We start from the raw sequence: 20000 nt of genomic DNA on the forward strand, positions 1-20000 counted from the left end.
TGGGTGAAAGGAAGTGGGGAGAAAGGGGAGCATAAGGAGTGGGTGGAAGGAAGTGGCGAGAAAGGGGAGCATGAGGAGTGGGTGCAAGGAAGTGGGGAGAAAGGGGAGCATGGGGAGTGGGTGGAAGGAAGTGGGGAGAAAGGGGAGCATGAGGAGTGGGTGGAAGGAAGTGGGGAGAAAGGGGAGCATGGGGAGTGGATGGAAGGAAGGGGGGAGAAAGGGGGGGAGGAGGGGGGGGGGGAAGGAAGGGGGGAGAAGGGGGAGCATAGGGAGTGGGTGGAAGGAAGTGGGGAGAAAGGGGAGCATGGGGAGTGGATGGAAGGAAGTGGGGAGAAAGGGGAGCATGAGGAGTGGGTGGAAGGAAGTGGGGAGAAAGGGGAGCATGGGGAGTGGATGGAAGGAAGTGGGGAGAAAGGGGAGCATGGGGAGTGGGTGGAAGGAAGTGGGGAGAAAGGGGAGCATGAGGAGTGGGTGGAAGGAAGTGGGGAGAAAGGGGAGCATGGGGAGTGGATGGAAGGAAGTGGGGAGAAAGGGGAGCATGAGGAGTGGGTGGAATGAAGTGGGGAGAAAGGGGAGCATGAGGAGTGGGTGGAAGGAAGTGGGGAAAAAGGGGAGCATGGGGAGTGCATGGAAGGAAGTGGGGAGAAAAAGGAGCATGAGGAGTGGGTGGAAGGAAGTGGGGAGAAAGGGGAGCATGGGGAGTGGATGGAAGGAAGTGGGGAGAAAGGGGAGCATGGGGAGTGGATGGAAGGAAGTGGGGAGAAAGGGGAGCATGGGGAGTGGGTGGAAGGAAGTGGGGAGAAAGGGGAGCATGGGGAGTGGATGGAAGGAAGTGGGGAGAAAGGGGAGCATGAGGAGTGGGTGGAATGAAGTGGGGAGAAAGGGGAGCATGAGGAGTGGGTGGAAGGAAGTGGGGAGAAAGGGGAGCATGGGGAGTGCATGGAAGGAAGTGGGGAGAAAGAGGAGCATGAGGAGTGGGTGGAAGGAAGTGGGGAGAAAGAGGAGCATAAGGAGTGGGTGGAAGGAAGTGGGGAGAAAGGGGAGCATGAGGAGTGGGTGGAAGGAAGTGGGGAGAAAGAGGAGCATAAGGAGTGGGTGGAAGGAAGTGGGGAGAAAGAGGAGCATGAGGAGTGGGTGGAAGGAAGTGGGGAGAAAGGGGAGCATGAGGAGTGGATGGAAGGAAGTGGGGAGAAAGGGGAGCATGAGGAGTGGGTGGAAGGAAGTGGGGAGAAAGGGGAGCATGAGGAGTGGGTGGAAGGAAGTGGGGAGAAAGGGGAGCATGAGGAGTGGGTGGAATGAAGTGGGGAGAAAGGGGAGCATGAGGAGTGGGTGGAAGGAAGTGGGGAGAAAGGGGAGCATGGGGAGTAGATGGAAGGAAGTGGGGAGAAAGGGGAGCATGAGGAGTGGGTGGAAGGAAGTGGGGAGAAAGGGGAGCATGAGGAGTGGGTGGAAGGAAGTGGGGAGAAAGAGGAGCATAAGGAGTGGGTGGAAGGAAGTGGGGAGAAAGGGGAGCATGAGGAGTGGGTGGAAGGAAGTGGGGAGAAAGAGGAGCATGAGGAGTGGGTGGAAGGAAGTGGGGAGAAAGGGGAGCATGAGGAGTGGGTAGAAGGAAGTGGGGAGAAAGGGGAGCATGAGGAGTGGGTAGAAGGAAGTGGGGAGAAAGAGGAGCATAAGGAGTGGGTGGAAGGAAGTGGGGAGAAAGGGGAGCATGAGGAGTGGGTGGAATGAAGTGGGGAGAAAGGGGAGCATGAGGAGTGGGTGGAAGGAAGTGGGGAGAAAGGGGAGCATGGGGAGTAGATGGAAGGAAGTGGGGAGAAAGGGGAGCATGAGGAGTGGGTGGAAGGAAGTGGGGAGAAAGGGGAGCATGAGGAGTGGGTGGAAGGAAGTGGGGAGAAAGGGGAGCATGAGGAGTGGGTGGAAGGAAGTGGGGAGAAAGGGGAGCATAAGGAGTGGGTGGAAGGAAGTGGGGAGAAAGGGGAGCATGGGGAGTAGATGGAAGGAAGTGGGGAGAAAGGGGAGCATGAGGAGTGGGTGGAAGGAAGTGGGGAGAAAGGGGAGCATGAGGAGTGGGTGGAATGAAGTGGGGAGAAAGGGGAGCATGAGGAGTGGGTGGAAGGAAGTGGGGAGAAAGGGGAGCATGGGGAGTAGATGGAAGGAAGTGGGGAGAAAGGGGAGCATGAGGAGTGGGTGGAAGGAAGTGGGGAGAAAGGGGAGCATGAGGAGTGGGTAGAAGGAAGTGGGGAGAAAGAGGAGCATAAGGAGTGGGTGGAAGGAAGTTGGGAGAAAGGGGAGCATGAGGAGTGGGTGGAAGGAAGTGGGGAGAAAGGGGAGCATGGGGAGTGGGTGGAAGGAAGTGGGGAGAAAGGGGAGCATGAGGAGTGGGTGGAAGGAAGTGGGGAGAAAGGGGAGCATGAGGAGTGGGTGGAAGGAAGTGGGGAGAAAGGGGAGCATGAGGAGTGGATGGAAGGAAGTGGGGAGAAAGGGGAGCATGAGGAGTGGATGGAAGGAAGTGGGGAGAAAGGGGAGCATGAGGAGTGGGTGGAAGGAAGTGAGGAGAAAGGGGAGCATGAGGAGTGGGTGGAAGGAAGTGGGGAGAAAGGGAAGCATGGGGAGTGGATGGAAGGAAGTGGGGAGAAAGGGAAGCATGGGGAGTGGGTGGAAGGAAGTGGGGAGAAAGGGAAGCATGAGGAGTGGATGGAAGGAAGTGGGGAGAAAGGGAAGCATGGGGAGTGGATGGAAGGAAGTGGGGAGAAAGGGGAGCATGAGGAGTGGGTGGAAGGAAGTGGGGAGAAAGAGGAGCATAAGGAGTGGGTGGAAGGAAGTGGGGAGAAAGGGGAGCATGAGGAGGGGGTGGAAGGAAGTGGGGAGAAAGAGGAGCATAAGGAGTGGATGGAAGGAAGTGGGGAGAAAGGGGAGCATGAGGAGTGGGTGGAAGGAAGTGGGGAGAAAGAGGAGCATAAGGAGTGGGTGGAAGGAAGTGGGGAGAAAGGGGAGCATGAGGAGTGGGTGGAAGGAAGTGGGGAGAAAGGGGAGCATGAGGAGTGGATGGAAGGAAGTGGGGAGAAAGGGAAGCATGGGGAGTGGATGGAAGGAAGTGGGGAGAAAGGGGAGCATGAGGAGTGGGTGGAAGGAAGTGGGGAGAAAGGGGAGCATAAGGAGTGGATGGAAGGAAGTGGGGAGAAAGGGGAGCATAAGGAGTGGATGGATGGAAGTGGGGAGAAAGGGGAGCATGAGGAGTGGATGGAAGGGAGTGGGGGGAAAGGGAAGCATGGGGAGTGGGTGGAAGGAAGTGGGGACTAAGGGGGGCATGAGGAGTGGGTGGAAGGAAGTGGGGAGAAAGGGGAGCATAAGGAGAGGGTAGAAGGAAGTGGGGACTGAGAAGAGCATAATGAGTGGGTGGAAGGAAGTGGAGTGAAAGGGGAGCATGAGGAGTGGGTGGAAGAAAATGGCGAGAAAGGGGAGCATGAGGGGTGGGTGGAAGTAAGTGGTGAGAAAGGGAAGCATGAGGAGTGGGTGGAAGGAAGTGGGGAGAAAGAGGAGCATAAGGAGTGCGTGGAAGGAAGTGGGGAGAGAGGGAAGCATGATGAGGGGGTGGAAGGAAGTGGGGAGAAAGGGGAGCATGAGGAGTGGGTGGAAGGAAGAGGGGAGTCAAAGGAGCATGGGGAAAGGGCGGTTGGAGGTAGGAAATCAAAGGAGCACGAGGAAAGGGTGGAAGGAAGTGGTGAGACAAGGGAGCATATACGAAAGGGTGGAATGATATGGAGGAACAAGCTTGAATGGGGAGAGGCTGGTAGGAATCGGGGAGTCAAAAGATCATGGGGAGAGAGTCGCTAGAAGCAGGGAGGTAGAGGGGCACAGAGGGGGTACAAATGGCAAAAAACCGGGGAGAGAATTCAACAAGGGAATTAGTAAGGCGGGAGATAGCTAATGGATTCTTCCGTCGTCGACTATCGGAAAGCCCCGCCTCCATCCTTCCTCCATATAGTCGCCTTGACCTGCCAGGCTTTTGCTCCGGACTTCAACGGACCAACATGTAGCTTTTCATCGGCCAGACTCTCCACTGTTAAAAATTACTTGGTTTATAAGATCTGTATCGAGTTAACATGGCCTCTACGATCATTAAACTGCTTTTACAATAAAATAATTTTGTTTTCTCTCAATTAATGAATACCCAAATTGATTATTTAGTAGTTACAAATTCATAAGTTGTATTGAATCATTACAAAAATCGTCAACAGAATAAACCCACTTACAAGTCAAAGAAAATACTTTGTTGACTCAGCAACATAAACCTTAACCAGTAATAATGCATTTAAAACATTCACTATGAATAAAATCTATATTAATGTCACCGCTGGCATGTAGTTTACTCGTCTTGTCAGATTCCTCGAGGGAAAAATATCGGACCGTTCATATCTCATTTAATAACATAAATTATATCATGAAAAGTCAAACATAAAGATATAATAAATTTTATGAGGAAAGAACAATAGTAAATAAACGTATGATTAAAAAACAGAAAATATGTCATATTTGTTTATCAGTCAAAATTTAATTCTAAAATATCATAGTGTTTGGATAATTTGTCTGACCAATAAATTAAATACATATGATATGTAACATACACACACACACACACACACACACACACACACACACACACACACACACACACACACACACACACACACATATATATATATATATATATATATATAAACTGGGTGCATTAGTCAGCCCATCTCTTCCCCAAGACGACCTCCGACGCCCCCGGCCGCCCGCCCGGACGCCCCTCGACCGGCACCAACCCCCCGCCATGGCCGAAGCCTGCCGCCCTCGCCCGGCCTTACCTGCACCTCGGACACCATGTTGCAGGGGACGTATCCGTGCCTGCCGCCCAGCTCGCCCCAGTAGAAGCCGTCGGGGTCCTTGTCGCCGGTGACCTGGATGAGCTGGCCCTCGCGGAAGCCCAGCTCCTCGTCGCAGGCGTCGGGGTTCGGGCTCATGGTGGGCGGGTCGTAGTCGAACAGCGCCACGAAGATGCGCGTGTGCTGGTCCCCCTGGCCGCCGCCGCCGCGCCCGCCGCCGCCGCGCCCCTCGCCTCTGCCGCCGGGGTAGTCGCGCCCGTACTCGCCCCGGTGCCGCCCGTCGCCCTCGTAGCGGTCGCGCATGTCCCTCGGGTCCCTGGGGTCCCGGTGGGCGTGCGGGTCCCGCATGTGGGGGTCCCGTCTGTCGCGGGGGTCTCTGGGGTCGCGGCCGTCGCGGTAGTGCGGGTCGCGGGGGTCCCGCACGTCCCTGGGGTCCCTGGGGTCGCGCATCATGGGCCGATTGTGGTGGGGCGGGGGAGGGGGCCGCCCGCGCTCCAGGTGCGACCGCGGGGGCGCGCTGCGGGGGTCGAAGCGCCCGCGCCCGCCCTGGCCCATCTCGTAGTCCTCCTCGAGCGGCGGGTGGGTCTCGCCGGCTGTGTCTTTGGTTATTTCTGTAGAAAAGGGTTGAGTAATTCACAGCTCAGCAGAAAGAGGACTTCAGATGCAAGGCTGTTCTACCAGTACTTTGCAAGCCTAAGATTAAGGCAAAGACAAGTCTGCTCTATTGAAACTAACAAACACACCTGTGAGGCAGACGTACTATAGATCTACAACCTTCTAATAGTTGTTACTGCCTTGCTACAATAAGAACGATTTGCCAAAGCCACTGAAGACTCTTACCAATTAAGATCCATCAACGCAATGCAAAAAAAAAGAAAAAAATACTCCGCAACCCTAACTTGGCATTCCGTCAAGTGCACTAAAACTAGCGAAATATTGCAAATCTAGGCAATGGTTAATTATCTAGGCAGTCTACATGTTAGTAATCTAGGCACTGGTAAGTAATTTAGGCATTGATAAGTAAATTAGGCATTGGTAAGTAATTCAGGGAATGGTTAGTATTCTAGGAAATGGTTAGTTATCTAGATAATGGTAAGTAATCTAAGTATTGGTAAGTAATCTAGGTACTGGTGGCTACGCTATCACTGTGACAATGTGTCTCTTATACACAGTGGAAAGGGGGGGGGGGGTATATGCTTTATTCCGTGGGATCAGTTTCATCACATTATCAAAAAGAATGTGTCATCAAGCGTTACTTTTTTTAGGGGGAGGGGGGTGAATGTGACCCATATGATGGTAATTCAAAATGGGTAAAAAAAAAGGAGAAAAAACGAAACAAGGGGAAACGAGTGAAAATATAAACAAAGTCCACAGCATCAGTGAGAGGGGGAATGAGATACGAGAAAAAAGGGGTTAAAAAATCGAAACTGTTTAGCAAGATGTGCAGGAGGGATGTACGGCAGGGTGCATGGGGAAAAAAAAACAGGCGAAATGCACAGTCTTGCATATGCAATCCCTGCAGGACGGTCGCGCTTGCAGGTCCCTTTGCAAAAATGACAATATCAGGCTATGCAAATAAGGGGGGACCACACGCGACAAATGGTCCTGGAGGGAGGGGGGTGTAGGGGGGAGGCCCTGAAGGATGTATATCTAGAAAACACCATTTGCGGGGGGAAGGGGGGAAGGGGGGAAGGGGAGAAGGGGAGGGGGCGAGAGCAACAGGAAATGAGGAAAGGGGAATTCCAACTGACAACCAATTCCCCATCAAACTACCAACCAGAAAGACATCGCTAATCGAGGAATCTAGGGGGGGGGGTTATTGAGATAAAGGGAATAATAAGGAGAAGCCACACGGAGAGATACACAGGCTGTTAAAATATTACTCGACGTGCAAGGGTAAACAGCTTTCTATCGGTCTTTTCGAAATGCAGAGTTTAAAAGGACATCCACATACATCTTACCCTGCTCTTTCCCTCATAAAGTAAACATCATTTATACAAAACTATGTACTGTAATTTCCTTTTAATTAGAGGACAGGACCCTAACAAATAATCGATGCAAACGGAACTCAAGTCAAAACTAAAATTTATGTGACTGTTTACAACAAAGTGATGTGGTCAAACCGTTGAAAAAAAGGGAAATGTGTTATCATTCTCACTCCGTTGCAAAAATAATCCTTTTCTCAAAGCGAATGGAATGGATTAAAAAACACACAAATGCAACTGAAGATTCCATTAGCAATTATATGCTTCTTTGGTTTTGAATTTTGAATTGATACAATAGATTATAACCAATTACGAAACAGATGTTTTATCTTAAATTTTGAATCACAATTTTCCAAAATGAGGAAAAAGTACTAAAATAGGAACCAAATCCCACTGAAGAAGAACGAAAGTTCCCGCCATTTTTTTTATACTTGGAAAAATAATAATTCAAAAAAAGAAGACAGCGTAAGGAATTTTGAGATGAACCCTGAAGCGCGAATTTCCTTCAAAATTCCTTTTTTTATTTAATCTTTTAAATTTCTTTCTCTTTTTTGTGTTATTTAAACCTTGTGATAACGTAACGAATACTTACGTCTAGCTCTGGAGACGCCTTTGCCTGGTAGGGGAAAGAGACAGTTCAGCCTTGGACACAAACATGAAAGTGACAAACTCAAAACATAAAAAAAAACAAGTAAATAAACAATTGAAGAAAAGTAGAGTTTAATATGGGAAAAAATAGCATACTGTCATAGTAGTAAAAAGTTCTTTGAGCTAGAGAAATGGTTGAATACATATGAGTGCTCTAACGGGACATGAAAGAGTGAGTAACACTTCTCTGCTGTGGTTGCTAAAGCCAAGAATTAGAAGAGCAGAGACAAGAGAGAATAAAGAATAAAGAGAGTACACATGAGAAGTATTGCAGAGACTGCACTGTAAGAGACAAGACTGCTGTTTATAATAATAATGATGATTTTGAAAAATGTAAATAAAACGGACAACAACAATGACAATAATTATCTCCACTACCTGGTTAAAGAGTAAACAAATATATAAATCACAACAAAGCATAGACATTGAGTATCTTCAAAAAAGAGAACAGCAAAGACAAAAAAAAAAAAATAATAATAATAACTTCAAGAAGAATGCCGAACAAAACAACCGAAGAATGATTAGCTCTTCGTCAATTACATCACCATCATTATCCTCATCAGATTATGAATCCCGCTTTCTCTTCCGTCAATTACATTATACCTATATTTCCTTTTAATCCCGCTTTCTCTTTAATCGATACTCAATGTTATTCATCTGATATACACACAGACTGGCTGCTCGACCTCTCGGCTCATGCCTCTATCTACAAACAGCCACAGTTGCCGATGAGTATTTACACGTGTCCGTCTCATGTTTACAAGATGGTCCAGAAACTATCCAAGATGTTAATTAGATCCGGATATCATACAGCAAAAGTCAAAAAGATTAATAAATAGGATGATCTTGGATAAAATATATATACATATTTTTAAAAGGAGAATGACAAGGCAATATTTGTATAGCTACTGACACATTGAATCGCAAATCGTGATTTGATTAAACGTAAAGTCCACATTTGGTAATGACAAAGAACGTATTAATAAGTAGTACTGAACTATGGTAACAAATATCAGGTTCATAGTACTGTAATCGCAACTTGAGAGTCAACTTAACTTCGAAACAATCTTCTTCTGTTAACGATTCCATGTTAGTAGTTAAAGAAAACACAATACCGAAAGCATAAAACACGAAAATTAAAACACGGATCTAAGGCAAGAAATTCCTTCCTTTTCTATACAGGGATCTCAATCCATCACGTCTCGTCATGGGTCATTTTGCAATTCCAACTTGTGGCAACAGGTAACAGCGAGAGGCCGAACATCCACTGAGTTTGAATCCGCACATTGCATCTGTCAGTGTATGAGTGAGTATGTGAGTGTGTGAGTGAGTGTGAGTGTGAGTGTGAGTGTGAGTGTGAGTGTGAGTGTGAGTGTGAGTGTGAGTGTGAGTGTGTGTGTGTGTGTGTGTGTGTGTGTGTGTGTGTGTGTGTGTGTGTGTGAACGTGCGTGCGTAAGCGCGCGAATGTGCTTGTTTACACGTGTGTACATGCGCAGTCCCACTTAAAAATACCTGTATTAAATACCACGCAATTAACACCACATTCAACATTCACTGCACATACAAACGATTCATTACACGCTGTGGCAATCAACGAACATAAAACCCAGTCAGAAAAAATATACTCATTTAACATAATCAAAATCTCTCTAGTACGTTTGAAAGCAGCACCTAACTGGGCCTTATTGTCGTTGCAAAGCCAGCAATATTATGAAGTGCTAAATGGCAGTTATTTGCGAGAAAGTGTGCAACAATGAGAGAGAGAAAAAGGAACATGGAAATTCATATATAGATTAAGAGAGAAAAAAATACATAGTTGAGTTCCAAGGAAATGCTTCCAAAAAAGTCGAATCTGTGAGGGGAAAAATATACATGTCTATTCCCTCGGAGTGAAATTTCTACAACAGACATCCTCAAAGATCTGATATTACTACAATAAACATTTTTTACACATTTTTTCTTATCTATTTTCTAACCAATTTTATCATGTAAGAAAACAAGAATATCAAATACATCTTGTATTGTCTTATCCATATACTTAATAATTAGTTCTCACCACTAGTAAAAAAGAATAGCAATAATAGTAATACTACGTTCTCAGAATATTTAATAAATGCACAATAACAATTCGCCAATACTACACCTACGTTTTATCATGAATCACGTAAAACTACTTTCCAAAATATCCAATAGTAAAGAAAGATATTCCTTTTTTTTAATACATGTCAAGTATTACGAAATCTATCAAAAGTCTCTTTCTAAGAGAAAAAAACAAACAAACTAAGAAACTGCATCTTGAAAGGGGGGGTTTGTCATTCACAAAAATAAGAAAACAATCGAATTTCCAAAAAAGGTGTATAAGAAACTATGTACAAATCTGTTGATTGTTCATTATGGACGACCAGCATTCGTTACCTTTCAACTGACCTATTGTATTGAATAAAGAGCTAGAGAGCCTGGCGAGGCCGCTTCTGGCTGGGCCTGCCCGGTGAGGCGCCAAGTGTGAGGGGAGAGGGGGGGGAAAGAGGGGAGAGAAAGAAGAAAAGGGGAGACATATTTTAATATTTTGGTGAGACGTTAAAATCAAGACAAAAAAATAGGAATGAGTGGTAAGTAATCGTCAAATAATAATAATGGTAGTAGTAATGATAATAATATAGTGCACTGTAGAGGAACTTCTATAGATTATGCCAAAAGGAAGCTAATGTGGAATACATTGCTAATTTTTGTTCTGCCTTCTGTCAGCTAAGTTATATTGAATCATGTCATTCCTTGCAACTTCTATCTAAGTACACTTTTATGGTGATTTCCCAAGAACTTGACTGAGAAAGGAAATATGACTCATGAGTGAGTGTCTGCCAAGCAAGAGTCCGCAAGTGTTCTGTGATCAGCAGTAAGACTGAGCGGCAGCAGGTGAGCAGAAGGAACGCGAGTGAGGCAGCGGTGCGGCGGCGGTCCCCTCGAGCCCAGGCATGCTCGCCGCCTCGCCTCCTCACGCGGGCGTGCGAGGGTCGTGGGCGGCTGGGCGGGGGAGGAGGCTGGCGCACGCCGCGTGACTCACCTATGGCGGGGATGGACGTCTGCGGGGCCATCTGGCCCTGCTGGTGGCCCGGGTAGATCTCCTTGTCGCTGAGGTTGTCCTCGTGATCGAGGATGGTCTGGCCGAGGTGGTCCGTCCGCACGCCGGGCGCGGGGGCGCCGCGCCGGCCCAGCAGCCTGTCCCGCAGCCCGCCTGGCCCCGGCGGGCCGTGGTGGGGCCCCCCGGGCGGGCCGTGGTGCTGGCCGGGCGGGCCGTGGTGGGGGCCGCCGAGGCCATGGTGCGGGCCGGGCTTGTGGCCGTCGGCATGCATGTCCTGAAGGTGAGGAGGAGGGAGGGTGTGAATGCGAACCACGACTCCAGCGGGCAGCTACTGCCGGCCGCCTCGTGCACCTGGCGGCCGCTCCGCCCGCGCCCCGCTCCCGGGCTTCCCGCCCCGCCGACTTCCCGCCCCCCGTACCCCCAGCCCCAATATTGATCTACAGGTCGCCCTGAAAATGACTACTTCACCCTACTTCCCGCCCCATCCACCCCTACCCCACCCCGGCCCGCCCGCCCCACCCGTGCAGCCGGGCCTTCGGCACAAAATGAACAAAAAATAAACAAAATATCGCATGCAGTTTTAAACCTCCACTTACCAATAACGTTTCACTCTTCTTTCTTTCACAGACATACCTTAAATCAAGATAGAAAATAAAGACAAAAAAACAATAATAAAATAACGGCCCCGATCTCGCCCATATGAGAGTACAATATAATAATATAAAACAAAAGTAAAACAAAAGACGCAAGCTCACCCGCTTCCAGCCACCAAACATGGAAAAGGAAAATCAAAACAAAGCAAACATAAATGAAGTGCAGGAGGGAAAATAAAAATGCAAATAAAAAGAGAGAGAGAGAGAGGGAGAGAGCGCGCCGTCCTTTTCCACTCTTCTGTCTCTCGGCTTCTCTCCTCTGTGTCCCGTCTTTCTCTTGTTCTTTGTTCCTCTCTTCGTTGGCTTCCGACGCAGGAGGAGGAGGGAGGACAAAGGAGGAGGTGGGATAGGAGAGGAGGAGGAGGAGGGCCGTGGAATAGGAGGAGGAGGAGGAGGAGGAGGAGGAGGAGGAGGAGGAGGAGGAGGAGGAGCAGGAGGAGGAGGAGGAGGAGGAGGAGGAGGAGATGGAGAAGGACGAGGAGGAGGAAGAGGAGGAGGGGGGAGGTAGGGAAGGAGGGAGGAGGGAAGGAAGGAAGGAAGCAAGGGAAGAAGGAAGGAGAAGGAGGTAGGGAAGAAAAATAAGGAGGAGGAGGAGGAAGGCAGGAAAAGAAGAGGAGGATGAGAAGGAAAGCAAGAAGAGGAAAAAGAAAAAGGAGACGTATTAAGAGAAGGAACAGGACACCGAGATTAAAAAGGAGGATTTATAAGATCAGAAAAAGTAGGAGTTGGAGTAAGAGGAGTAGGAGGAGCAGGAGTAGGAGTAGGTGCAATATAATTAGGAACAGGAACAGGAACAGGAGCAGGAGCAGGAGTAGGAGGAGGAGCAGGAGCAAGAGTAGGAGGAGGAGCAGGAGCAGGAGCAGGAGGAGGAGGAGCAGGAGTAGGAGGAGGAGGAGAAGCAGGAGCAAGAGTACGAGAAGGAGGAGGAGGAGCAAGAGTAGGAGCAAGAGCAGGAGTAGGAGTAGGAGCAGGATTTGGAGTAGGAGCAGAAGTAGGAGCAAGAGCAGGAGTAGGAGCAGGAGTAGGAGCAGGAGTAGGAGCAGGAGTAGGAGCAGGAGGAGGAGTAGGAGTAGGCAAACCTCGTAGTTACCTCGTCAGACAACTCTGTCTCACTCTCCTCGGCGATGTCGGACAGCTCGGACGGGCGGTCCATGTCTGAGTGCAACATTGCCTCTTCCTCTTCCAGCTGTCGAGAATGAGGGGAGAGGGAACTAAAGCAACGAAAATAAAAAATCGAAATCAAAACAAAAACGGAAAAAAAAACGAAATAGACGTCGATAAAAGGAGGGGTGGGGGGGACGGGAAACAAAACAAAATAGGCGATAAAAAAGGTGGGGGATAATAAGCTAATGGGCGGGAGAAGGAAATGGAATAAACTGAAACTAAACAATAAAATGATAATAAATAATAAGCTAATGGGCGGGAGAAGGAAATGGAATAAACTGAAACTAAACAATAAAATGATAAAAAACATAATTAATGATAAAGGGAAAAACTAAGAGAAACGGGCGTAAATTATAAATTGGGATTTACATAACAGCAAAGGAAAATTACGCATAAACAAAGAGAAAAGAATTAGGGAAATGCAAAATAATCACAAAAAATACAACAAACAAAATAAATGTACACATATCAAAACATAAGCGTAAGATGGTATGTGATATATGGTATATGAGATGATATTAAAGAAGAAGAAAAAACAAAAAACAAAAACAAACTCAAAACAAACAAAGAAAATGATCTCTAAAACTACGAAATGATGTTTTTGTTTCCCAAAATTTATGCAATGTTGTTATTTCTCGGGATCCAGCTTGATGTTAGTCCAGTAATATGCATGTTTGTAGATCGTGCAAATGTGTTTCTTATTTTTTATTCTTCTTTTTGAAATAATTTCCAACATCTTGTCGAGAATATTGTACATGATTTTGGGTTCTATTGATAGAGATTCTGAGTATAAAACCCTAGTGTTTTATAAATACATTATCTACAATGTTTGATGTCCCTGTTTTACATATTTTTCACATATGTAAATATCTTTACACTGCAGTTTGATTGCTTATTTGTGTATAACTGGGAATATTCATAATTACATTTTTTTATCAATTAAGTCGTGTAATTTACTGTATATTATGATACCATAATATCATGACATTATGACACCATATGTAGACACCATAAAATCAACTTGAGTGTATAACGTGTTGACATGATAATAGCCTGAATGTTTGATGACCATGACAGTCATGGGCGATTGCATGACAGATAAAAAAAAATTCACTTAAAACATGATTTCCTCTTCATAAGTTCATGTTCTGACAAATGACAATTTAACAAAATGACAAAGAATATACATCGATATTCACATATATATACACTTCCTAATAAAAGACTTACGCATATCTTAAGCCACTTGACACCCATCCAACCAATATCCAGATGCAGTATGTAAATAAACCCGTGACTGTGAGAGCGTGTAAGCGTGTCTGTTATACAACACAGGTCGTCTTGGGCCTTTCGCTGTGCATGTTCACCTGTGTAGTGCATGTCCCCGTGTGCTTGCATGCCCGACCATGCGCCTGTGCCCTTGTGCATATGTGCCCAGAAATCATCGTGCATCTGGCATGGATTCCATAACAGAGGTGGGGTGTGAAAGCGCGAGTTTCTTCTTTGTTATTGCAACTGTGTTCTGATTCACGTAAAATTATTTTTGATTCACGTCAAACTGAAGTCTTCAAGATCCTTTTCCATTTAATTTTATATCAATATCATTTGATGTATAATGGTCTGATTTATATCATCTATCTCATTCACTGTATCATTATAATTTGCTCTTATTGTCATCATCACTATTAGTATTATCATGATCATTGTGATTATAACTATTATCATTATTCTCAATCTTGCCTTTAACACCACTGGTATCATTATCACCATTTTCCTTACACCATCACTGTTATTGCTATAATCACTATCATTATTGATATTATCTTGAAGAAATTGTGCCGTATTCCTAGATCATGTACTTTTTTTTACATCTCATTATCATCTTTTTTTTTAATGAAATTAAATCCTTCTTTGTATCGTCTTTTTTTAAGAAATTGAATCCTTCTTTGCAGTCTAACAAAGCGTGTGCTGTGTCCGAATCGGTGTGGGAGGACTTTCTTCAGTATGAATCCAGTGTCCGAATATGCAAAGAGATGAGCTGACTGTGATGTTGGTGAAGTCGTGCAAGGAAACGAACAAATAGAACAAATAACAATGCTAAAAGAAGAGTATCAAAAAATAACTAAAAACTAAAAAACTTGGAAATAAAACGAAAAAAAAAGGGATTTTTGGTGTGACGGCATAAAGCTGGCGTGGACGTCTCAAAGGCTGAAAACAAAAGCACAGAACAAAAAAAAAAAAAAAAATAGAGGATGCCTTCACGGGTGTGACACTGCAGCATGACCCTCTAAGAGAAATAAAAAAAATCACTCACTGTCTCTCTCTCTCTCTCTCTTTCCTTCATTCTCTTTCTCTCTCTCTCTCTCTTCCCTTCATTCTCTTTCTCTCTCTCTCTCTATTCCCTTCATTCTCTTTCTCTCTCTCTCTCTTTCCTTCATTCCCTTTCTTCCTCAACTCTCAAACCCTCACCCCACCATCCCCATCCCCCTCCCACCCACCCACTCTCCCCTCTTTCTCCCTCTCCCCTCTTCCTCACCTTCCCTCGGCCTCGTCCCCTTGCGAAGTGGCTGGGTATCTGGCTGGGCACGGAGTCTCCCGAGACGCTGTCCCGGCTCTTCGTCCGCACCGTCACCTGCTTGGGCTCGAACCCGGGGATCTTCGTCAGGTCGATGAGCGCGTGGTCTCCTGTGGTTGATAGGGGGGGGCAAGGTGGGTGGATGGGAGGGTAGGGGTGGTAGAGAGGATGGGAAAAAATAGTGGTTAGTAGAATTCTTTGAGGAACATGAGAGCTGATCTCAATCTGAGCATACTCACTGACAAACTGAATGTAAGCCTGAAACTTGAAAGACACACACATACAAACACCCACACACACACATCCACACTTACACATATATCCACACCCACACACCCATCCACCCATACACACATACACTCCTCCTCCCCCCACACACATACCCGTGGGGCTCTCGACCTCGGTGACCTTCTTGCCGTCGGCGTAGACCGCGTAGCCCGTGACGGGGGCGCCGTTGGACGTGCCACCCGTGCTGTTGATGGTGACGGGCAGCCACGTGACGAGCAGCGAGCCATCCTGGGGGCCGGGCTCCACCTGCACGTCCACGGGGGGGTCCGGAAGCCCTGGGGGGAAAGGGGGGGAACAGGTGCCAAACATCTGAGCCCATTTCGGCCTCGCGTGAAGGCAGAGGGGGGTAGGGGATGTCTCGGAGCCTACGCGAGATACTCTAAACTCCTTTTCTTTCCTTCTCTAACTAGCACTACTTCTCGTAAGATGCTTTCGGCAGAGATGTAGATATATAAGTAATAGTAAAAAAATGGTAAAACTACTAGCCGTATCTCCTGCTATCGAAAATTCCGTCCAAGCCATTGTCTCTAAGTGGGAATCACTAGCTGGCATTCCTTATAGCACTGCTGCCTAGGCTTAAGAACTGCTTAAGAAAACAAACAAACACATAACATCGCAGACTGATGTGAAGTGCTGCTTTTCTGCCTCTCTATCTTTTTTTTAAATATATAATAATTCTACGCTCGCTTCTAACTGGTCGAGGCAAACTTTAAACCTTAAAAATACACGGGTAGTACATACATACATACATACACGAAGTCAAACAGAAGTATATACAAAATGAAGACGTACAAAAAAAAGAAAACACAAAATCCGTGGAACAGAACTCATAGAAACAACCAAAAAACAAAAAAACAAAATAATATCAAAATAAACAGTCATCAAGCATGCTTTAAAAAAACACAATCCAAATAGTGGTCATAATACTGCAAGTCTCTATGCAACGTGTGGTGCAAATAACTCAAGGGAAAAATCAAAAGTCAACCCGTGGCGATCAGAGCTACACCACAGTCTCAAGATAAAAGCCAGTTCATCACAAAGGTGTGTCACGTACAGGAGTGCCACGCAACGAGGCACTCTTTGAACTATTCTCAGCTGCCAACGAATAAAAGAGTACTGGGACGGAGATGGGTGTTTGTGCATGGTGGGTTCACGGACAAAATACCAGGCCTCGATATACAAGGGGTGAGGGAGAACAAAATACCAGTGGGACAAAATGAGATGGTGTTCGGTTCTAGGGGAAGAGAGAGTGGTGGGGGTTCTGGGGTTTGGCGATGGAGGTGAGGCTACGGTTAAGGTTCAGATCAGGTTTTAGGTTTCTCGAAAAAGAGGTTTTAGGTGAAGGAAAATGGAGGTTTTGGATTCAGGTGATTTGGTCCTGAGGATTCGGGAAAATAAACTGACTGGGGTTGGATAGAGGATTGGATAAAGGATCAGTCTGGATTTTCGTCTCCTGGGATTCCGTCCTACATCCGTGCTCTGTACACGTGCGAGTGCGTTGTGCCATGCCAGTGTTGGAACAAAATGGTTCGCTGCACTAAGAACTGGTGGTGTACAGTGTGCCAACCTCCTATGAATAAAAGGCATTGACAAATACTTTACATAATTTCTAAGATGAAATGAATCCTTTAAAGATTATATTTCATTTGTTAAGTAAAAAGAGAAAAAAAGTCCCAATATTTTTCTCTCTTTTTACTATTGCCAACACCAGTCCTTTGTGAATGGCCACGATTCCTAAACACAGGTGTGCTTCTTCCAGAGGCGAACTCGCAAAACTTGAAACGAAAAAAATATCTAAATCAAACCCCAAATTTTGAAGTTATTACTCGAAAACAATAATACTAGTCTCTCTTGACTTATAGAAATGCATATATCTTTACTTTCATCTGCTTCATCTTTCTCAATCTGAATTTAGTAAAAAAAAATCATCCCCACCCTGGCAGAACTGCACAGGAGGTACTGAAACATGGCGTCCAATGTCCCTAGAGTTTTTCCTCCCTCTCCCAGCAGTCAAGTTCACCACTGGAACTTCAGCAAAACGAGGTAGTAGTGCTTGGGTGAACCGAATGGCTGATACTAAGGGTGAAAAGGTGAGGGGGGGGGCGAGAGTAATGAAGGGGGGGGAGGGGGGATAAGGGAAGTCAAGAGAGTTTTTCGGTGTCCTTATGAAGGGGAGGGGTGAGGGTGATAGGGAAGAGGGGGGGAGGGAGGGAGGGAGGGATGGGAAGGGGGGAGGAACGCGTCTCTGATTTCGAAGCTTCGTATGCAATAGGACACTGATGAGATAAAGAGACGATGATAAAAAAGAGATAGGGAGGAGGATACTGATAAGATATACTGATAAGATAAAGTGATACACTGATAAGATAAAAGAAAAAATAGGGAAGGGGACATTGATAAGATCAAAGAAATAGGGAAGAGAACAATAATAATATACAGTGATAAGATAAAAAGATAGGAAGAAGCACGCTGATAAGATAGAGAGATCGGGAGAGAGGGGTCCAAATATGGATCAAAAGGGAGTATAAGGGTTAACAAGATTCAATAAAGGGGAAAGGGAGAAAGAGAGAGAACATATGGGATAAAAAAAAAAGGTTGGAAACCGTACAAGAGAACCTCTCATGTATTTATTGAACGCGAGATAACAATAAAAACTATTAATGCGTTGATCATCATTAGCTTACTTGCATCATTACCGTTCTATTACGAATATCAAGATAATTAGCATTATTAGTTTTGCTGCCGTGAGTCGCTATATCACAATCATCATAAATTCGTAATTTTCTCTCACTGTACAAGATTAAAAATGAGCGAAAAACTGGAAAACTGTAAACAAAAATATTTAGTCTTTCTGCGTCGAGTCTAATTCATAAAGAAAGAAAATTAAATTTCGATTTTATTTCTGCTTGACTCCTGCAATCACGTTTTATTTCTCGAAGCTAAAATAAAGTGTACGTACGGGAACGATCATGTATATAATCTGTTTGTGCGTGCAACTGTTTGTGCGTAGAGACAGTGTGGGTGTACGTGTATCAGAGCGATATGGATGGGCTTATACTTTTCTTAAACATCACTCGAGAAAGTGCGTATCCACGACCCATGAGTAACACGCGCGTGCGAGTGCGTGCGTGTTTGCCTGTGCGAACGCGTGCGAGTGTGTGCGAGTCTGTCTGAACTAGTGTATGTATGCCCGTCTGTGCGAGAGTGTACGTGCCCGTCTGTGTGAGCGTATCAGTGCCTGTCTCCACGACTGTGTGAGTGCCCATCTGTGCGAGCGTGTACAGTTGTGCACGAGTCTACCTGAGCGAGTACCTGCCGTGCCAATCTACCCGAACGCCTACGAGTGTTTACAAACCTACCTCAGCGCCTGCACGACAAGTCTATGCCTTATGCGAGTGTGTGCGCGAGTTTGCCTGTGCGTGTGGCGTGCGTGTGTATGTCCAAATAATTCGACCGGACCAAAAATAACTCCCTAATGGTCTGGATCCGAGACATTGCATCAAAGAGAGAGGGTTCCGTGTCTCAGACGAAGTTCGGGGCAATCCGGAGACTGTGATTCCGCGGGGAGGAATAAAAATGGAGGAGCGAGAGCGGGGAGAAAGGGGAGGCAGAGGAGAAGACTGAGGAGGAGGAGATAGAGCGGGGAGAAAGGGGAGGTAAAGGAGAAGATTAAGGAGAAGATTGAGGAGGAGATACAGGAGAAGGAGGAGGAGGAAGAGGAAGCGGAGGAAGAATTAGAAGAAGAAGACGACGAAGACGAAGAAGAGAAGGAAGAGGAAGAGAAAGAAAGGGAGGAAAAGAGAAGGCGAGCAAGGAAAGAAGAGGAAAAGCAGAATGAGGAGGAGAAAAAAAAAAAAAAAAAAGCAAGCGAGATGTAGGAGGAAGGGAAGAGCAGAGAGGAGAGAGGAGAGTGAAAGAAGGAGAAAGGAGAGACGAAAGATGGAAGAGGAAGGAGAGAGGAGAAAGACGAAAGAGGAAGAAGAAGAGAGATAAGACGAAAGAGGGAAGACGGAAATAAGGAAGACATAAGAAGAACAAAGAAAATATTGATGAAAGAAAAAAGATAGACAAACACGATAAAAGACAAGACGACGAATCAAACCACAGCAGTAAATCTCGAAGAAATATCAGACCGAGAAAAAAAGAGTAAGAGATTCGGAAAGAGAAAAAGAAAAAAAAAAAGTATCGGGTCTTTTCGAAAAGCGACCTCACGTCACATGGGGGGCGCCGCACCCTTGAAGAAAATAGAAATCACAAAAGCCTCGCAGAGTACTATGAGGGGGAGGGGGGAAGGGGGAGGAGAAGGACACCTCACCGTCACACAGGAGGGTATTTGGGGCACCGTGGTAAGGGGCGAAGAGGGAGGGAGGGAGGGGAAGGGGAGAGTGAAGTGGGGGGGGGGGGCGCGGGGGCAGCTGTGGTGATTCTTCCATTAAAAAATATATATTACTTATATATACAAAATCCTTCTTCGCTAAATTTTCATCGCAAAAATAAAAATTACACCCCCAAAAAGCATGAATCTAAATTACACACGTTATCACCACCGGTTATACCAGCTCCGCCAACCCCCCATCCGTCATTTCCCCCACGTGGTCCCTCTCCCCTACCCCTCCCCCCTTCCCCACGACGGCAATAACCCCCCCGGATCAGCCCCCATTCAGAGCACCGTCTTAAGCTGGTGTGGAGTGCGGCCTGAGAGAGTGAGTCTCGAGTCGCTGTGCTAGCAGAATGACGCGG

General features: G+C 46.4%; 1 protein-coding gene across 1 annotated transcript in view; it reads right to left on the bottom strand.

The window, feature by feature from the left end:
• LOC113825080 (uncharacterized) overlaps positions 1-20000 on the bottom strand; it is a 334395-nt gene that overhangs the window by 71872 nt on the left and 242523 nt on the right. Inside the window, exons 27-32 of the mRNA XM_070121130.1 lie at positions 15356-15535; positions 14934-15082; positions 12324-12419; positions 10563-10854; positions 7446-7469; positions 4851-5479 (exon numbers count right to left, since the gene is read on the bottom strand). Of these exons, the coding sequence (XP_069977231.1) occupies positions 4851-5479; positions 7446-7469; positions 10563-10854; positions 12324-12419; positions 14934-15082; positions 15356-15535 (1370 nt within the window). The remainder of the gene's footprint in view (positions 1-4850; positions 5480-7445; positions 7470-10562; positions 10855-12323; positions 12420-14933; positions 15083-15355; positions 15536-20000) is intronic.

This window comes from Penaeus vannamei, chromosome 4 (assembly GCF_042767895.1).
Source record: "Penaeus vannamei isolate JL-2024 chromosome 4, ASM4276789v1, whole genome shotgun sequence".
NCBI lineage: Eukaryota > Metazoa > Arthropoda > Malacostraca > Decapoda > Penaeidae > Penaeus > Penaeus vannamei.